The 13,934-nt window shown below is 34.2% G+C and overlaps 3 protein-coding genes across 3 annotated transcripts; 1 reads left to right on the forward strand and 2 right to left on the reverse strand.

Moving 5' to 3' along the window:
• Positions 1-378: 378 nt before the first annotated feature.
• LOC121748080 (probable glycosyltransferase At5g03795) lies at positions 379-3,942 on the forward strand. The gene is made up of 4 exons (XM_042142293.1): positions 379-492; positions 1,588-1,775; positions 2,257-2,602; positions 3,262-3,942. Exons 1-4 carry the CDS (start codon positions 379-381, stop codon positions 3,940-3,942), a joined length of 1,329 nt encoding a protein of 442 aa, XP_041998227.1.
• Positions 3,943-6,103: 2,161 nt separating this feature from the next.
• Positions 6,104-8,241, reverse strand: LOC121747428 (homeobox-leucine zipper protein ATHB-22-like). Its single transcript, XM_042141463.1, has 3 exons — positions 8,064-8,241; positions 7,656-7,972; positions 6,104-6,596 (listed from the first exon to the last, which is right to left on the reverse strand). The coding sequence occupies exons 1-3, from the start codon at positions 8,161-8,163 to the stop codon at positions 6,354-6,356; spliced, it is 660 nt and encodes a 219-aa protein (XP_041997397.1). The 5' UTR covers positions 8,164-8,241; the 3' UTR covers positions 6,104-6,353.
• An 872-nt stretch (positions 8,242-9,113) lies between these two features.
• On the reverse strand, positions 9,114-11,226 carry LOC121747455 (putative homeobox-leucine zipper protein ATHB-51). Its single transcript, XM_042141490.1, has 3 exons — positions 11,011-11,226; positions 10,174-10,487; positions 9,114-9,647 (listed from the first exon to the last, which is right to left on the reverse strand). The coding sequence occupies exons 1-3, from the start codon at positions 11,111-11,113 to the stop codon at positions 9,402-9,404; spliced, it is 663 nt and encodes a 220-aa protein (XP_041997424.1). The 5' UTR covers positions 11,114-11,226; the 3' UTR covers positions 9,114-9,401.
• Between the last annotated feature and the right edge of the window lie 2,708 nt (positions 11,227-13,934).

A 13,934-nucleotide genomic window follows, 5' to 3' on the forward strand; every position in this document is an offset into this window, starting at 1 on the left:
ATGTTAATCCTAATTAAACATAAACTAAATAAATACTAATTTTAGTTTAATTATTACGCATATAAATTGAGAATATATGACTCTAATTTTATCAATAAATTGAGAATATATTTTTAGTCTTTCTTAGTCATTTATTACCATAAATTAAAGCTGCATCATAATTTATTTTAATTATTTTCCCTAATAGTACGAGACAATCTTACATTAGTTTGACTATTTATATTTTATTTATTTTAAATTTCAAATCCATTAAATATTTTCTCTTCCCACACTCCATATTATTACCTCTTTCTCATCTTCTCAAAATCACTCCCAAAAATCAAGAGAGAGAGAGAGATGTTGAGTTTGAAGAACTTATGGTTTGTGGCAGCATTATTCATGGCTGCAGCAGTGCTGGTTTTCATGAGCCCAAAACAGTCAAATTTCCACTATTTCAACCCTAATTCCAACACTTCTTTGAAGTCGGATCATTTGCTTCTCAACAATGGATTAGTAAGTCTCCATTCTTCATTAATCTTCATTTTTTTTTGCTATAGTCTCTTGAAAATTCTGGATTTTTGCTATCTCTATAGTGATTTGTGTGGTATTCGAAGGGTTAAAACGTAAAAACTAATGCTAACACGGACTAACGAGATGGTGCCTTTATAATTTATGTAGCATAATGTATAGTATAATTTGTTTATTCAAGAGGCTGGAAATTTGTCGTGCGCTTCGTTTGTTTCTTTGTTTTTTGGCTTGATAGTCGTCTTGTTTTGGTTTCGTTGCGGTGGTGATCTAATTGTTTGTTTTGATTGGATTGAACTTTGTACTTTTAATGCTCACTACATTTTGTGATTTGAACCTAATATCCAATAAAATAAAGAGGCTGCAAATTTTTTTGGTACTCCACATTATTAATCATAGGTATACAAAGGGTTATTCTCCAAATTATGTTTAATTACAATAAATCAAACGTTACATTGTAGTTATATCCTTTCATATGGACTAGCATTATGCATAAATGAAATTTTTTTTTGGAAAAAGTTAGACTACTCATTAATAAATTTGGAGATTTTGAATTTCAAATGTATAAAATGTCAATATATTTATTTATATCAGCATCCCTGTTTTCTTGTAGCCAAATCTTTTCCATTTTCATTCTTTCCATTGAAAAGAAAAAAGAAAAAAAAGTAAATAAGATGAAGATTTAGCTCCACATTTTAGGAAATTATAATTTAACAGGCAGATTCTTGATCAACTCTATTTTACTAATTTATATAATTTCCATATTAAAGGCTCTGGCTCTGGAATATCGATATGTGCATAATTTTCTTTGAATATTTTCTTGCACAATTCTTTGGGCTATATAATAAATAAAGTAATAAACACTTTGAAGTATACTTATGCATACCATATCATTTTAGTCAATGCACGTTACATATAATTTTGAGTGGTTGGAAAATCATGTGTACGATAATAAATACTGCCTAAGAATAAATAAAATTATTTTACCATTTACTGAAAAATATCAATTTATGGTGATGTTTCACTGCATTGACCATTCCAAAATAGTTATTTCTTGAAAGAGAATTAATTCCTCTACTACAGGTTAAAAATAATATCACAAGAATAGAAGGACCGGAGAGAAAATACAGCCCTTTAGCTAAAGTGGAAGCGGATCTTGCCCAAGCCCGAGCCTCAATTCGGGCCGAGTTGGCAGGAAACCACACAGATATAGTTGACCCGGATTACGTTCCAACCGGGCCGATGTATTGGGACCCCAAGGTCTTCCATAGGTACGCTCACAATTGCTTTATATTGGTACACACAATATAATCATTTAATATTAATCTGACAATGTTATTTTCTGCCTACTTGTCATTGGCTAAAACAAAAAAAAATCTCATTGTCATGTAGAATTTTCTCTCATTTAAGTCGACGGCTCAGATATGTCATGGTAAAATTTGACACCGTCAAACGCGCGATGACAAAATGTATCACAATGAGACTTAATGAAACATTGTGTATCAATTTTGTCAACTGACCATGAAACAGTGGCCAAACATTTTGTATAAATGTTTCATTCATTCTTATTGTGACACGTTCAGTCACCGAGCGTTTGATGATGACAATTTTTGCCTACATGACATTTGAGTCATCGACTTAAAAAGAAAATTAGACATAGAGAATCAACTAGTGCCCAATCCATAAAGCAACAAGAACCAAATCGAATATCGCAAAAGGATTTTTATTAAACCAATCCATTTATAATTGCAGAAGCTATATTGAGATGGAGAAGAGATTGAAGGTGTACATATACGAAGAAGGTGAGCCTCCTGTATTCCACTTTGGACCTTGCAAACACACCTACGCCATAGAGGGAATCTTCATCGGTAACATGGAAGTGAGCTTGTTTCGAACGTTCGATCCCAACGAAGCTCATCTCTTCTTCCTCCCGATTAGTATCACGATGATCACCCAAGTCATCTTCGTGCCCGAAACCCATGATTGGACCCACATGAAGAGCACGACTAAGGACTACATCAACGTTATCGCGAACAAGTATCCTTATTGGAATCGAAGCCTCGGAGCCGATCATTTCATGCTCGCTTGCCATGATTGGGTAAACTTCTCTCCCACCATATGTTTTTTGTTTTTTTTTTGCCGTTGCAGTCTCTCCCACCCTATGTTATATGTATTGCATTGCATGATATCTTGCCTAGGGTCGATATGGGCCGGCTTGGTAGAAAATAAAATCGGTCTGAGTTGGGCTCATATGTGAGTTCCAACTAGGCCCTTTAAACCTCGGATCGGCCCATGCCCTAACCCGCTACCTTTAAACCTATATTTTTACTATTTCCATCATAATTTTAACTTACTTTTGATTATTTCTATCTATTTATATTTACTTCAAATTTTCCTTCTTCCAAAATAATTTTCTCAAGACAAGTGAAAGATTTTATAAGTAATAATTTAAAATTCTTAAATTATCATTAAGCCTAGGGCATAGTTGGAAGAAGGAAAATTCTTAAATTATCATTATTTACAATTTATAATATTTAACTTAATTTTTTTCATTATTTGTATCTATTAATAATTTTTCCAAATTCAGTTCTATCAATTTAATTTTCTCAAAAAAGTGAAAAAACTTAATAATTTAAAACCGTAAATGACCATTATTTTCAACTGTATTATAGTACTAAATTCAGCTACTACAGTCATGAATCTGATTAGTCCGGCTCACTTGACAACTCTAACAAACGGTTACAATGTAAATCACAGGGGCCCGAGATTTCGTTCGCGATCCCGCATCTCTACCAGAACGCGATCCGCGCCCTGTGCAACGCCAACACCTCCGAGCGCTTCGACCCGGCCCGCGATGTCTCAGTCCCGGAGATCCACCTCCCCACGGGCACGACGAGCGGGCTCCTGGGCGGGCCGCCCCCGTCGCGCCGCCCCATCCTCGTGTTCTACGCGGGCGGGGTCCACGGCCCAATCCGGCCGGTCCTCCTGGAGCACTGGGAGAACGCCTCGGACCCGGACGTGCAGGTGCACCGCTACCTCCCGCGCAACATGTCGTACTACGGCATGATGCGCAGGAGCCGCTACTGCATCTGCCCGAGCGGGTACGAGGTGGCGAGCCCCCGGATGGTCGAGGGGCTCTACCTTGGGTGCGTGCCCGTGCTGATCAAGGAGGGCTACGTCGTGCCCTTCAGCGACGTGCTCGATTGGGAGAAGTTCGCGGTGATCGTGCCGGTGAAGGAGATTCCCAACTTGAAGAAGATTCTCGCCGGGATAAAGCTGCGGGACTACCTGCAGCTGCAGCGGCGGGGGATCAAGATGCGCCGCCACTTCGAGGTCAACACGCCGCCGCGGAGGTACGACGTTTTCGGCATGATTCTGCATTCCATATGGCTGAGGAGGCTCAACGTCCGCCTCCGTCACGACGGAGATGCCGACTAAGTTCAAGCCTGCCCGGCCTGGGCCGGCCCAAATTTCCTAGATATGGGCCGGGCCCGGCCCGGCCTGAATTTCCTGGATATGTTATTGATAATAGGATTAAGGTGTTTGTTAATCGATTAACATTGATGTAGCTAGGATAATTGGGTTTAAATGAATTTCTAGCTATTGTTAATTTTTTCGATATGGATCTTGAGAATTTTACGTTGAATGTATATTTGCGGAAACTAATGTTACGTTTTAGTTTTCGAGAAATTAAATAATTGGATGAGCTTATTTAAATGATCATAGCTAGGGGTGGCACGGTACGGTATACCGCACCAAGAATGTCATACCGCATACCGTACCGCAAATTGCGGTATAAGAAAATGGCATATCTATACCTTACCGAATTTTTCGGTATACCGCATTCGGTATGATAATTTCCGATACCGTTACCATACCGTCTGTGCGGTATATCATACCGTATTTCGGTATACCACACTTTTACGGTATACCGAAATGATATATGGCATACCGAGTACGGTATGCCAAAATAAGGTATGACATACCTTTATACATGTGTTTCATTCCAAAAAAATCCTATTTTATAACCAAATATATAAAATAAAATATCACTTATTTAAATAATGTCCAAAACATTAAAACTACACCACGATAAAATCTTATTCAAAAAATTCTAATCAACAAAACTTCAACAATCAAAATTACAGTGGACTGGATTTGCATCTTTCGTGAGTGTGTTTGGGGTTGAGGGCAGAGGAACTAAAATGTGAAAGTAAAGTTAGGTAGGGATTTTAACTTTTCAACAATTTTTATATAATTTTTAAAAACAATATATATACCAAATTTTGGGCAAATACTATATACGCGGTATGCCGCGGTATATGAAAATCTATACATTTACCGTACCGAAATATATCGGTAAAGTATCATACCATACTGCAACTTGCGGTATACCGCAAATTCGATATTTTCGGTATATTTTCGGTACGGTAAGTGCGGTATTTCGGTATATTTAGCTAGCCCTAATCGTAGCTTAGAATCTCGTTTGTTTCAATTCATATAAAATCAATTACTACCTCCGTCCCTGAAAGTTTGTTCCATTTTTCCATTTCCGTTCATCCCCCAAAGTTTGTCTGTCTCATTTCACTTTTTACCACTTTTGGTAGTGGACCTCATATTCCACTAACTCATTCTTACTCATATTTTATTATAAAATTAATAATATATAAAAGTATGACTCACAATCCACTAACTTTTTCTACTAACTTTCCATTATATTTCTTAAACCCGTGCCGGGTTAAAGTGAGACAATATATGACGGAGGGAGGTAGTATAAAGTAAACGACCGTTATGTATACGGAGTCGTGTGATTTTTAAAATACCACCTCTTAGATGGAGTAATTAAATTGATCCTAATAATATCTATAAAAACATACTCCTTAGAATTTAAATATTTAATATAAATATAAATAGTGTGTACCAACCAAATAATAAATTGTACTCCTATATAGAATTAATGGGCTGACGCTTTTTTATTTTTTTGGTAGTGTTGAACCATTCTTAACCGATTTGGAAAAAAAGTGGGCTGACAGAATCGTTGTAAATTTTCCTTCTTCAATTTTGATTCGCACTCTAACTGCTTGACAAAATGCTTCTATAAAACTTTGCTTGATTAAATCAAAATCTTGGTTGGTTTTGGTTCGAAATGGCTGGTTAATTTGCGTTTAGTGATTTAGATTGTCTGTGCGTCCTAATTAATTCGGTTCATATTTAGTTTATTTCAAAATCTTCAATTTAGGTATTTTGCTCTAGTTATAAGGAAGAAGAAATTTAAAGAAAAACAAAATATAAAACAAAAATAGAAAATTAAATCTATAAATTGATAACGCGGACCAAAATGATGTTGTTTTGGTCTAGTAGATATCCGATGTCTCTACGTAGGTAAACCGACATGCCACATCAGTTTGATTCACAATAAAATATACGATTCGGATCAAGTTGAAAAAACCAAACACTTTTTAAAGTCTGTAATACTTCCGATCACTTTTAAAGTTCATAGAAAATAATTTATAGGTTCAATGTTATGTATAAGTGTATAACTATGAATTCTAATTGATATTTATGAAATTTAATCATATTGAAATTGACTAGGGGAACATTGGAGATGGAATTTCAAGTAACAAGACACACTAAAATTGGGTTTAACAATACATTTCCTAAGTCAATAAGCTTCATTTATGAAGTAACAGTGAAATTCAAGCACCTAAGGTAGACCTAGAGCTACTAATCTTAGCATAATTAGCATAACTCCATAGGTTTGACAAGAAAAAGATGTACAAACATCAACTAATTAAGTCCTCTCCAAAAAAGAAACAACGACAACTACTAAGCTCCATAATTGAAGTAATTCAAGGACAAGAAGGCATTGAGGTAGCCCAACAGGGAGGTGTATTATTATTGTAGTCTCCCATGTCCAGTGGGTAGTTGCATTCTGCAATCTGGTGAAGGTTAGCTGTCGAAGCCGGCGCTGCTGCCACCGTGTCGGAGCTCGGAATGGATGTGCTTTCCACAGTTTCGTCGCCGGAAATATCGGTTGATAGTACTAGTTTTTTTGCTACGTGATCCTTGAGGATTTCCCTGAGTGCCATAACCTGAAATTATTTTGATCATTAATTAAGAATATTACTATGTTGGTCATTACATTCTCATTTCACTTTTACTATATTTGGTAAGTAGTCTCATGACATTTGAGTAACTAACTTAACTCGTATTCAATTACAAAACTATATAATACTCTATCTATCCACGAAAAGTAGCTCTCATAGTTGATGACACGAGTTTTTAATAATATGAAAAAAAAAATCAATGAAAATATGGACCGGGTACACTATGAGAGGGGAAAAAAAAGTGGGGTGAAAGTGTCCAGAATTAGATAGTTAACTAATTTTGGATGGAATAAATGAAAAAATAAGGCTATTTTTGGTGAACAGAAGGAGCATATCAAATTGGGATCGATATTCAACTAACATTACATTTTCTACTCATGTTTCTTAAAACACGTGCTGCTAAAAAGTATGACGTGTAAATGCGGATAGGGAGAATATTCATGTAACATAAAAAAGGGTTGGTAGTAAACAAATTGTGCAATGTTAGTAATTTGTATATCTTCTCGAGTTACTTGTCTAACAACTTAAAAATGTCACTAGCTATCGATGTATATGAGTTATATTTATGTGTATAGGAAGGATCCAGAATATTACTAGCTAGTTTTCAATTACAATGTACTCCCTCCGTCCACGAATAGGAGTCCCGTTTTTCTATTTTAGTCCGTCCGCGAATAGGAGTCACGGTTCACTTTTACTATAAATGGTAATAGGGTCTCACATTCCATTAACTCATTCCACTCACATTTCATTTAAAACTAATATATACAAGTGAGACTCATATTCCATTAAACTTTTTCCACTCACTTTTCTTAACATTTCTTAAAACTCGTGCCGCCCATAAATTGGACTCCTATGACGGACGAAGGGAGTATCAATTAACAGAGGAGGTGAAAAAGCAATAATAGAATAAAACAGCGGAAGAAGCAGTTGCATCAATTAATATTGTACAAATATCTAGATCCATGCTAGTAACAAATTAAATAATAAGGGAAGAATAATTGAATAGAGAAATTAATTAAGAGTTTGGAAATTAAGTGCACGCACCTCCTGTTGCAACTCTTCTCTATCCCTAGAAACAGCATCGTACTCGTGCTTAAGTGCGTCGTACAAGTGCTCGAGGCGCTTGCCCTTCCACCGAGCCCTCCGGTTCTGGAACCAGATCGCGATCTGGCGCGGCTGCAGCCCTAGCTCCTTCGCCAGCTTCATTTTCCGGTCCGGTTCCAGCTTTATCTCTTCGTGGAAGCTGTTTTCGAGCATCTCCAGCTGCTCGTTGCTTAAACGCCTCTTCTTCGGATCCACCTCCGGATTGTTTGCGTTCATCATCATCATCGGCATCATTGTTTGCTGCTTCAATTCTTGAGCTACCAAAAAAAATCAAAAAAATGGCACAAGGAAAAGAAAATATATAAATTTGAAATTTAATTATGTGTGTATATATATATATATATATACCTTGGAAGTGATCGAAATTGGAGTTGTAGAGAGAGAAGAGATTGGAGGTGTCTAGAGGTCGAGAAACATATGGCATTCTAACATTACCATTCCAATCCATGCTATGTTATAGCCTTCTTTGATTCACTACAAAAAATAATCTCAAGACTTTGGCTCAGAAATAGGGTTTTTAGTTCACTTTGTGGGAAAAGGTTGTGGCCTTTTTTGGCTGAGTGTGGCTTTATATAGAGTAGTTTCACCCCCAACAGTGTACCCTGGAGTGTGTGTGAGAGAGAGGCTCACTTACATATCGTTAAGATTTTTCTCAATAATCTAATCCATGTATAAAACGACCTCTTGTGGTGATGTTCAAATGCCGTTGGATTACAAATTTCTTTTCGTATTTAATGAAACGACGTTGTTTTCGGTATCGCTAAAAGAGGTTTTATATAGTAAATTTTTGTGATTTAATGTTATGTTATCATATCTTATGGAACTGGTCATGATTTGAGCAAATTTTGCAATATAATTATCCCATATATATTATGCAAATTTTGCAATATAATTATCACATATATATTATGCCTTCTCTTTCTTGACAGCTTGCCTTACAATTATTATTATACAAAGGGTGGGAGAATTCATAAATAAGAAGCAATAGCATAAAGAAGAATAATGTTGTCAATATTTTCATGGTTCCATAAAAAACATGCATAATCTACTTTTGAAACACTATCACAAAAAAGTCTCATTCATTATTAATATCACTTTACCCAAATATTTACACAAATAATACCACTATTAGGCCACCACTATACATTCCTCCTCATGTACAAATATTGTAAAATAATGTGAGACTCTTCCTTCACTAATAATCATTCAATTAAAATTATTAAAGATATTTTTTGTGTGGACGTAGAAAGTACTAATATAGTAGTATAAACAAAGGAAGTGTTTGTTATATAGCTAATTAATATTGTAAAATGCCATCATTTATAACAAAAAGGATCCCACACACACACATCCATTTCATCTCCAAACCCTAAATTAAGAAGCAACACTAACAAATACTTTTAATAAAAACTCCCCAATATATTGGATATCACATCTTGTACTATATTTCACCGTTACACAATAGTAAAATGTCCCCCAAAACAGTGAAATTAAATACAAGAAGTAACACCATGCAAGTCTAGTTAAACAACACTCTCAACTACTACCTAAATCAAACTAGTTAACTCTACCTCACCCTAAAATTAATCCACCTAATACATTTAGGTCGACCTAGCTACAAACTCTCAGCATTAGCATAACATTTTTAGTTTGAAAGGGAAGAAGATATACAATAATTGAGTTTATTCAAGGCATAGAAGTAGTAGCCCAGCTGTATGGAAGTATCATCACTGTATTATTGTAGTCATCCATGTTCATCTGGTGGAGGCTAGTCACCGCCGTCATCACCTCTGCCTCTGCCACTGGATGCTGTTTGTCCGAGCTTGGGATCGACGTGCTTTCCACAGTTTCTTCCCCGGAAACGTCTGTGTACCCGGTCGATACTTGATTTTTCGCCACATGATCCTTGAGCATTGCCCTTAGTGCCATAACCTAATTTGTTTTGATCATCAAAGCTCTTAGCAACTTTTTTTATTTAATTTGAAACATATAGATATATAATGCAAGGGAAAGGATTTTATTAATGTAAAAACAAAGTGATGTGATCAAGTAAAATGCAAAAAAAACTATGTCAATTGTCAGACAAATATCCACATTTACTTCATCATAATGATTTTAGTAAGTGTAACAAAATAGAAAATTACTGAGAGTTTATGTTTTTATGTAGCTTTCTCAAGTTGGTGGGTTTTTATAAAGTGTGAATTGATAACCTCAGTAATTAATAGGAATTTATATAGGGAATTGAGGATATGCGATCAAACATAATAATTAGAAATAAATTTTTACTACCATTAAGCTTTGTACAATTCATGAAAATTGAATTATCATATAACATTGATTTATAATTTGTAATTTGTAATCCTTATATAAGTAGTTGAATGAATTAATGCAGAAGCTGAGAAGCAGTATGTAATTTGGATTGAAAATTAAAGAGGAATAGTTTTAGTCCGCACGGTACCTCCTGCTGCAGCTTCTGCCTGTCCATAGAAACGGCGTCGTACTCCTGCTTAAGCGCGTCGTACAAGCGCTCAAGCTGCTTTCCCTTCCATCGAGCCCTCCGGTTCTGGAACCAGACCGCGATCTGGCGCGGCTGCAGCCCTAGCTCCTTCGCGAGCTTCATCTTTCGGTCCGGCCCCAGCTTTATCTCGTCTTGGAAACTGTTTTCGAGCAGCTCCAGCTGCTCGTTGCTCAGCCGCTTCTTCTTCGGATCCACCCCCAAATGATTCATGTTCTTCTCCATTATTGTTGGCAGCATTGTATGTTGCTTCATTTCTATAATAAATAAATTAATTAATATGTTAATTTAATTAGTATTTATTGCATGCAAACCAAGTACTAGTATATATGTTACAGATCAAATAGGAAAACTCGTTCCAAAAGACTAGCTTATGAAATAGTGTCTATAAACCCTACATTGTTGCCTTACACATGCGATGTGAGACAAATTCTCTTGCACCAGAGTTCGTAACAATCGACCCTATTAAGGGCCATATCTATGTTGGGTCCCAAACTTTCTTGTTAGTCATGATCATGAATGGTTCCTTTCTTAGAACACTTAATGAAAGTACCAATGGCACGACAAGACATCATAACTTATTCCAAAAAACTAGTCTATCGGGAAAAAGAGCTCATTTGATGTATAAACTTCTATATACATCGCCTCACAACCTATGTAAAACGTAACATAGTCTAGATGCACAGTGCCAATCTCCGATAAGAAGTAGCTAATTTCAGGCAATGCAACATAAATTTGAAACAGATAGATAGATAGACTGATAGATAGATACATAGATACCTGGGAAGTGATCGAAACTGCAGTTGTAGAGAAAGTTGAAATTAGAGGTAGTGTCTGAAGGTCGAGAAACAAAAGGCATTCTAAAATTACCATTCCAATCCATCTCTTTCTATCTTTCTTTCTTTTCTATATGTATAATCAACCCTTTTCACACACACACAACACGAAGAAGGTGTTTTTTTGCGGATGACTTTTTTCTTTGGTAGTGAAAATATCTTGCAGAATACACATATGTATGTATGTATGTATGTATGTATGTATATATATATATAGAAGCTACACACACCTTCAACAGTTTAACTATGAGAGAGAGAGAGAGTTAAGAGAGATGTCGGTTTGGTGGGAAGATATTGATTAAAATAGCAATCTAACAGTAATGGTCCCAATCTCTATTTCTTTCTCATCACACTAGAAATTTCGAATGAATACTAGCTTTCATATGTACTATACTATATACATCATGCTTATGCTAATAAGATAAATTTTTTTGTTCATATATAGAAGGAAAGGCTAAGCTAAAAATTTACATATATAGAAATTATGATCAAAATGAATTTTCTGTGAAAATGTTTGAAGTGAATTGGCTATCATTCGATCATGAGGGTAATTTTTATTTAAGGGAAAAATAACAACCAATCTTACTATTAGGGTTTGGTGGTGTTGGTGGATAAGCATAAAGGAAACTCTAAGTTGATGAGATTCTAGTGGTTTCAATTTTAGAGCAAATGAAGGAGAAATTAATATGCTTGCTGACAAAATTGAATGAGCTAGGCAAACCAACAAGGGCAGTTAGCATATTCCTAATTTGATATTTATATTATTTTTTTATGTTTATATTTAATACTATGTGACAATGTGTGTATTCACATAAATTTTTGTTGTTGCAATATATGTAACCATATCTCACTTAAATTGGTAGTATTAAATTTTATCGCTTTACTGACTATAAAAACAATGATATACTATATAGTAAGAATTAAAAAATCTTTTCTTTTGGTTCCCCTTTTTATATTTTATAATTCTTAATTATTAAATTTTCCAATTTAATCAAATGGATTCCCTCCTAAGGGAATACCTAATCGAGCTGTAAATATTAGCATTTAAAACCAACTAAATTATTGAGATCTCACTTCAAAGCTAAAATCCTTCATCTGTGTAAAATTAATTATCGGCAAACTATTAGTTAATGCTAGAAATTAAAAAAAAAGGGTGAAGTTAATTAATGAAACAGATCAATTCCATCCAGCTCAATAGCATTTAGTTCCTACTAAACCAATTTCAAAAGACAACTTCAGCCTTCTTTTAATATATATAAATAATTAATTCTAATTCTTCTCTATTCAATTTTTGTGTTGTGGGAATACTAGCAAGAAATAAATAAAACTTTCTTAGTTATCGAACTATCACAATCGCACTAAAGTAGGGGAGCCCAATATATGTATTGTATGAGCTTCTTATTGGTCTTTGACATGTAAGGTTCGTTTGCTTTATTTTCTTCTTTTCACAATTTTCTTATAGCTAGATAGACCTCTTGATATATTATTTTTGTTTTTATTATAAGTTGTTTTAGTACTAAAGATAAAATATTGATATATGCGAGAACAAAAGATTAAATATTGATGTTGAGAAGGAAAGTCCTAGAGTACCAAATACAGATAAATCAATAAATGGGATAACCAATAATTTGACATGAACCACTAAATACAAGTAAATGTTTTTCATTGTCAATGTACAACTCAGATTTATGGCTTGTCCCAAAATCACACTCAATTTTCAATTTTCATATAGCCGTTCACACATTTAATGCATATTTTACCAGCTTTCATAATGTAAATTACAAACTATATATATTATCAATCGTGAAAAATCTATATTTGATTCATCACCTTGTTGCATGAATCTTTATCACGACTTTGATTTGTCATATCCAAATTAAGGGACAGTATATTTTGATAAAAATAATTTGTGAAATGACAATTATATTATATATGTAACTATTAACTACATTTGATATTTGATAAACAAGAATTCCATAATTATTTTCCCTAAGAAAATCTAAAACATTAAAATAATGACTTTAGGGAATAATATTTTCTGTTAATATATTGAGATTTGCTTAATAATAGGAGTCGTTTTTGAATTGTAGTGTTTTTCAATGATTGGGAAAATGAATTTATTTGAGAATTGACACTGTGTCAGGCAGGCTCCAAGCATGGTTAAATAAAATATTGCTCTGAAGGGAAGTCCTTTACAGATATATCAATAAATAGCATAACAAATAATTTTACACGTTTCAATAAATACAAGTAAATTGTCTTCATTGTTCATTTAATTTACAACATATATTTATGGTGCAACTCGGAATTGCACGTGATCATAATTAATATTATAAACCAACGAAAAACTCAAATTATTTAACATATTATAGTTGCTTGCAAACTTAGACGTAATCAGAAACGAATGTGAAATAACACGGTAAAAATGTTAACTATTTAAAAAAAATTAAATTTTAATCCTTAATTATTTACTACTTTCATAAGTATCTTTTATAGTTAACACTGAAATTTTTCCCATTAGCAAAATATCACGATAAATAAATTTCAGTTTAATTTCTAGAGTAATGACAAATAAAGCAAAGTTCGTTCGGAATTTAGCTATTAAATCAAATTAAAGAGAAATTAAATAAAGAGAATGATGATTTATGCCTCTTGTCTTAACAAATTTAATGATTTCATTGGATGCCAATGACATCACTAACATTTTAATGTTAATAATTAATACACCTACCTTTTAGTATTTCTTTCGTCCCATAATAGATAGCACACTTAGATAATTACATGAAACTTTAGGAGACGTTATTTTGTGTGTCGAGTGTAGAAAGAAAATAATATATTTATATTAATATGAGAAGGCACTTTAAAAAA

This window comes from Salvia splendens, chromosome 9 (genome assembly GCF_004379255.2).
Source record: "Salvia splendens isolate huo1 chromosome 9, SspV2, whole genome shotgun sequence".
Classification (NCBI taxonomy): domain Eukaryota; kingdom Viridiplantae; phylum Streptophyta; class Magnoliopsida; order Lamiales; family Lamiaceae; genus Salvia; species Salvia splendens.

Excerpts from the sequence above, each read along its gene's own strand:
- LOC121748080 (XM_042142293.1), top strand. The coding sequence starts at position 379 with ATGGCTGCAGCAGTGCTGGTTTTCATGAGCCCAAAACAGTCAAATTTC. Across the intron at positions 1,776-2,256 it reads GACCCCAAGGTCTTCCATAG|AAGCTATATTGAGATGGAGA; the intron begins GTACGCTCACAA and ends TTATAATTGCAG. Across the intron at positions 2,603-3,261 it reads TGCTCGCTTGCCATGATTGG|GGGCCCGAGATTTCGTTCGC; the intron begins GTAAACTTCTCT and ends TGTAAATCACAG.
- LOC121747428 (XM_042141463.1), bottom strand. The coding sequence starts at position 8,163 with ATGGATTGGAATGGTAATGTTAGAATGCCATATGTTTCTCGACCTCTA. Across the intron at positions 7,973-8,063 it reads CAATTTCGATCACTTCCAAG|CTCAAGAATTGAAGCAGCAA; the intron begins GTATATATATAT and ends TTTTTTTGGTAG. Across the intron at positions 6,597-7,655 it reads GAGAAGAGTTGCAACAGGAG|GTTATGGCACTCAGGGAAAT; the intron begins GTGCGTGCACTT and ends AAATAATTTCAG.
- LOC121747455 (XM_042141490.1), bottom strand. The coding sequence starts at position 11,113 with ATGGATTGGAATGGTAATTTTAGAATGCCTTTTGTTTCTCGACCTTCA. Across the intron at positions 10,488-11,010 it reads CAGTTTCGATCACTTCCCAG|AAATGAAGCAACATACAATG; the intron begins GTATCTATGTAT and ends TATTTATTATAG. Across the intron at positions 9,648-10,173 it reads GGCAGAAGCTGCAGCAGGAG|GTTATGGCACTAAGGGCAAT; the intron begins GTACCGTGCGGA and ends AAAACAAATTAG.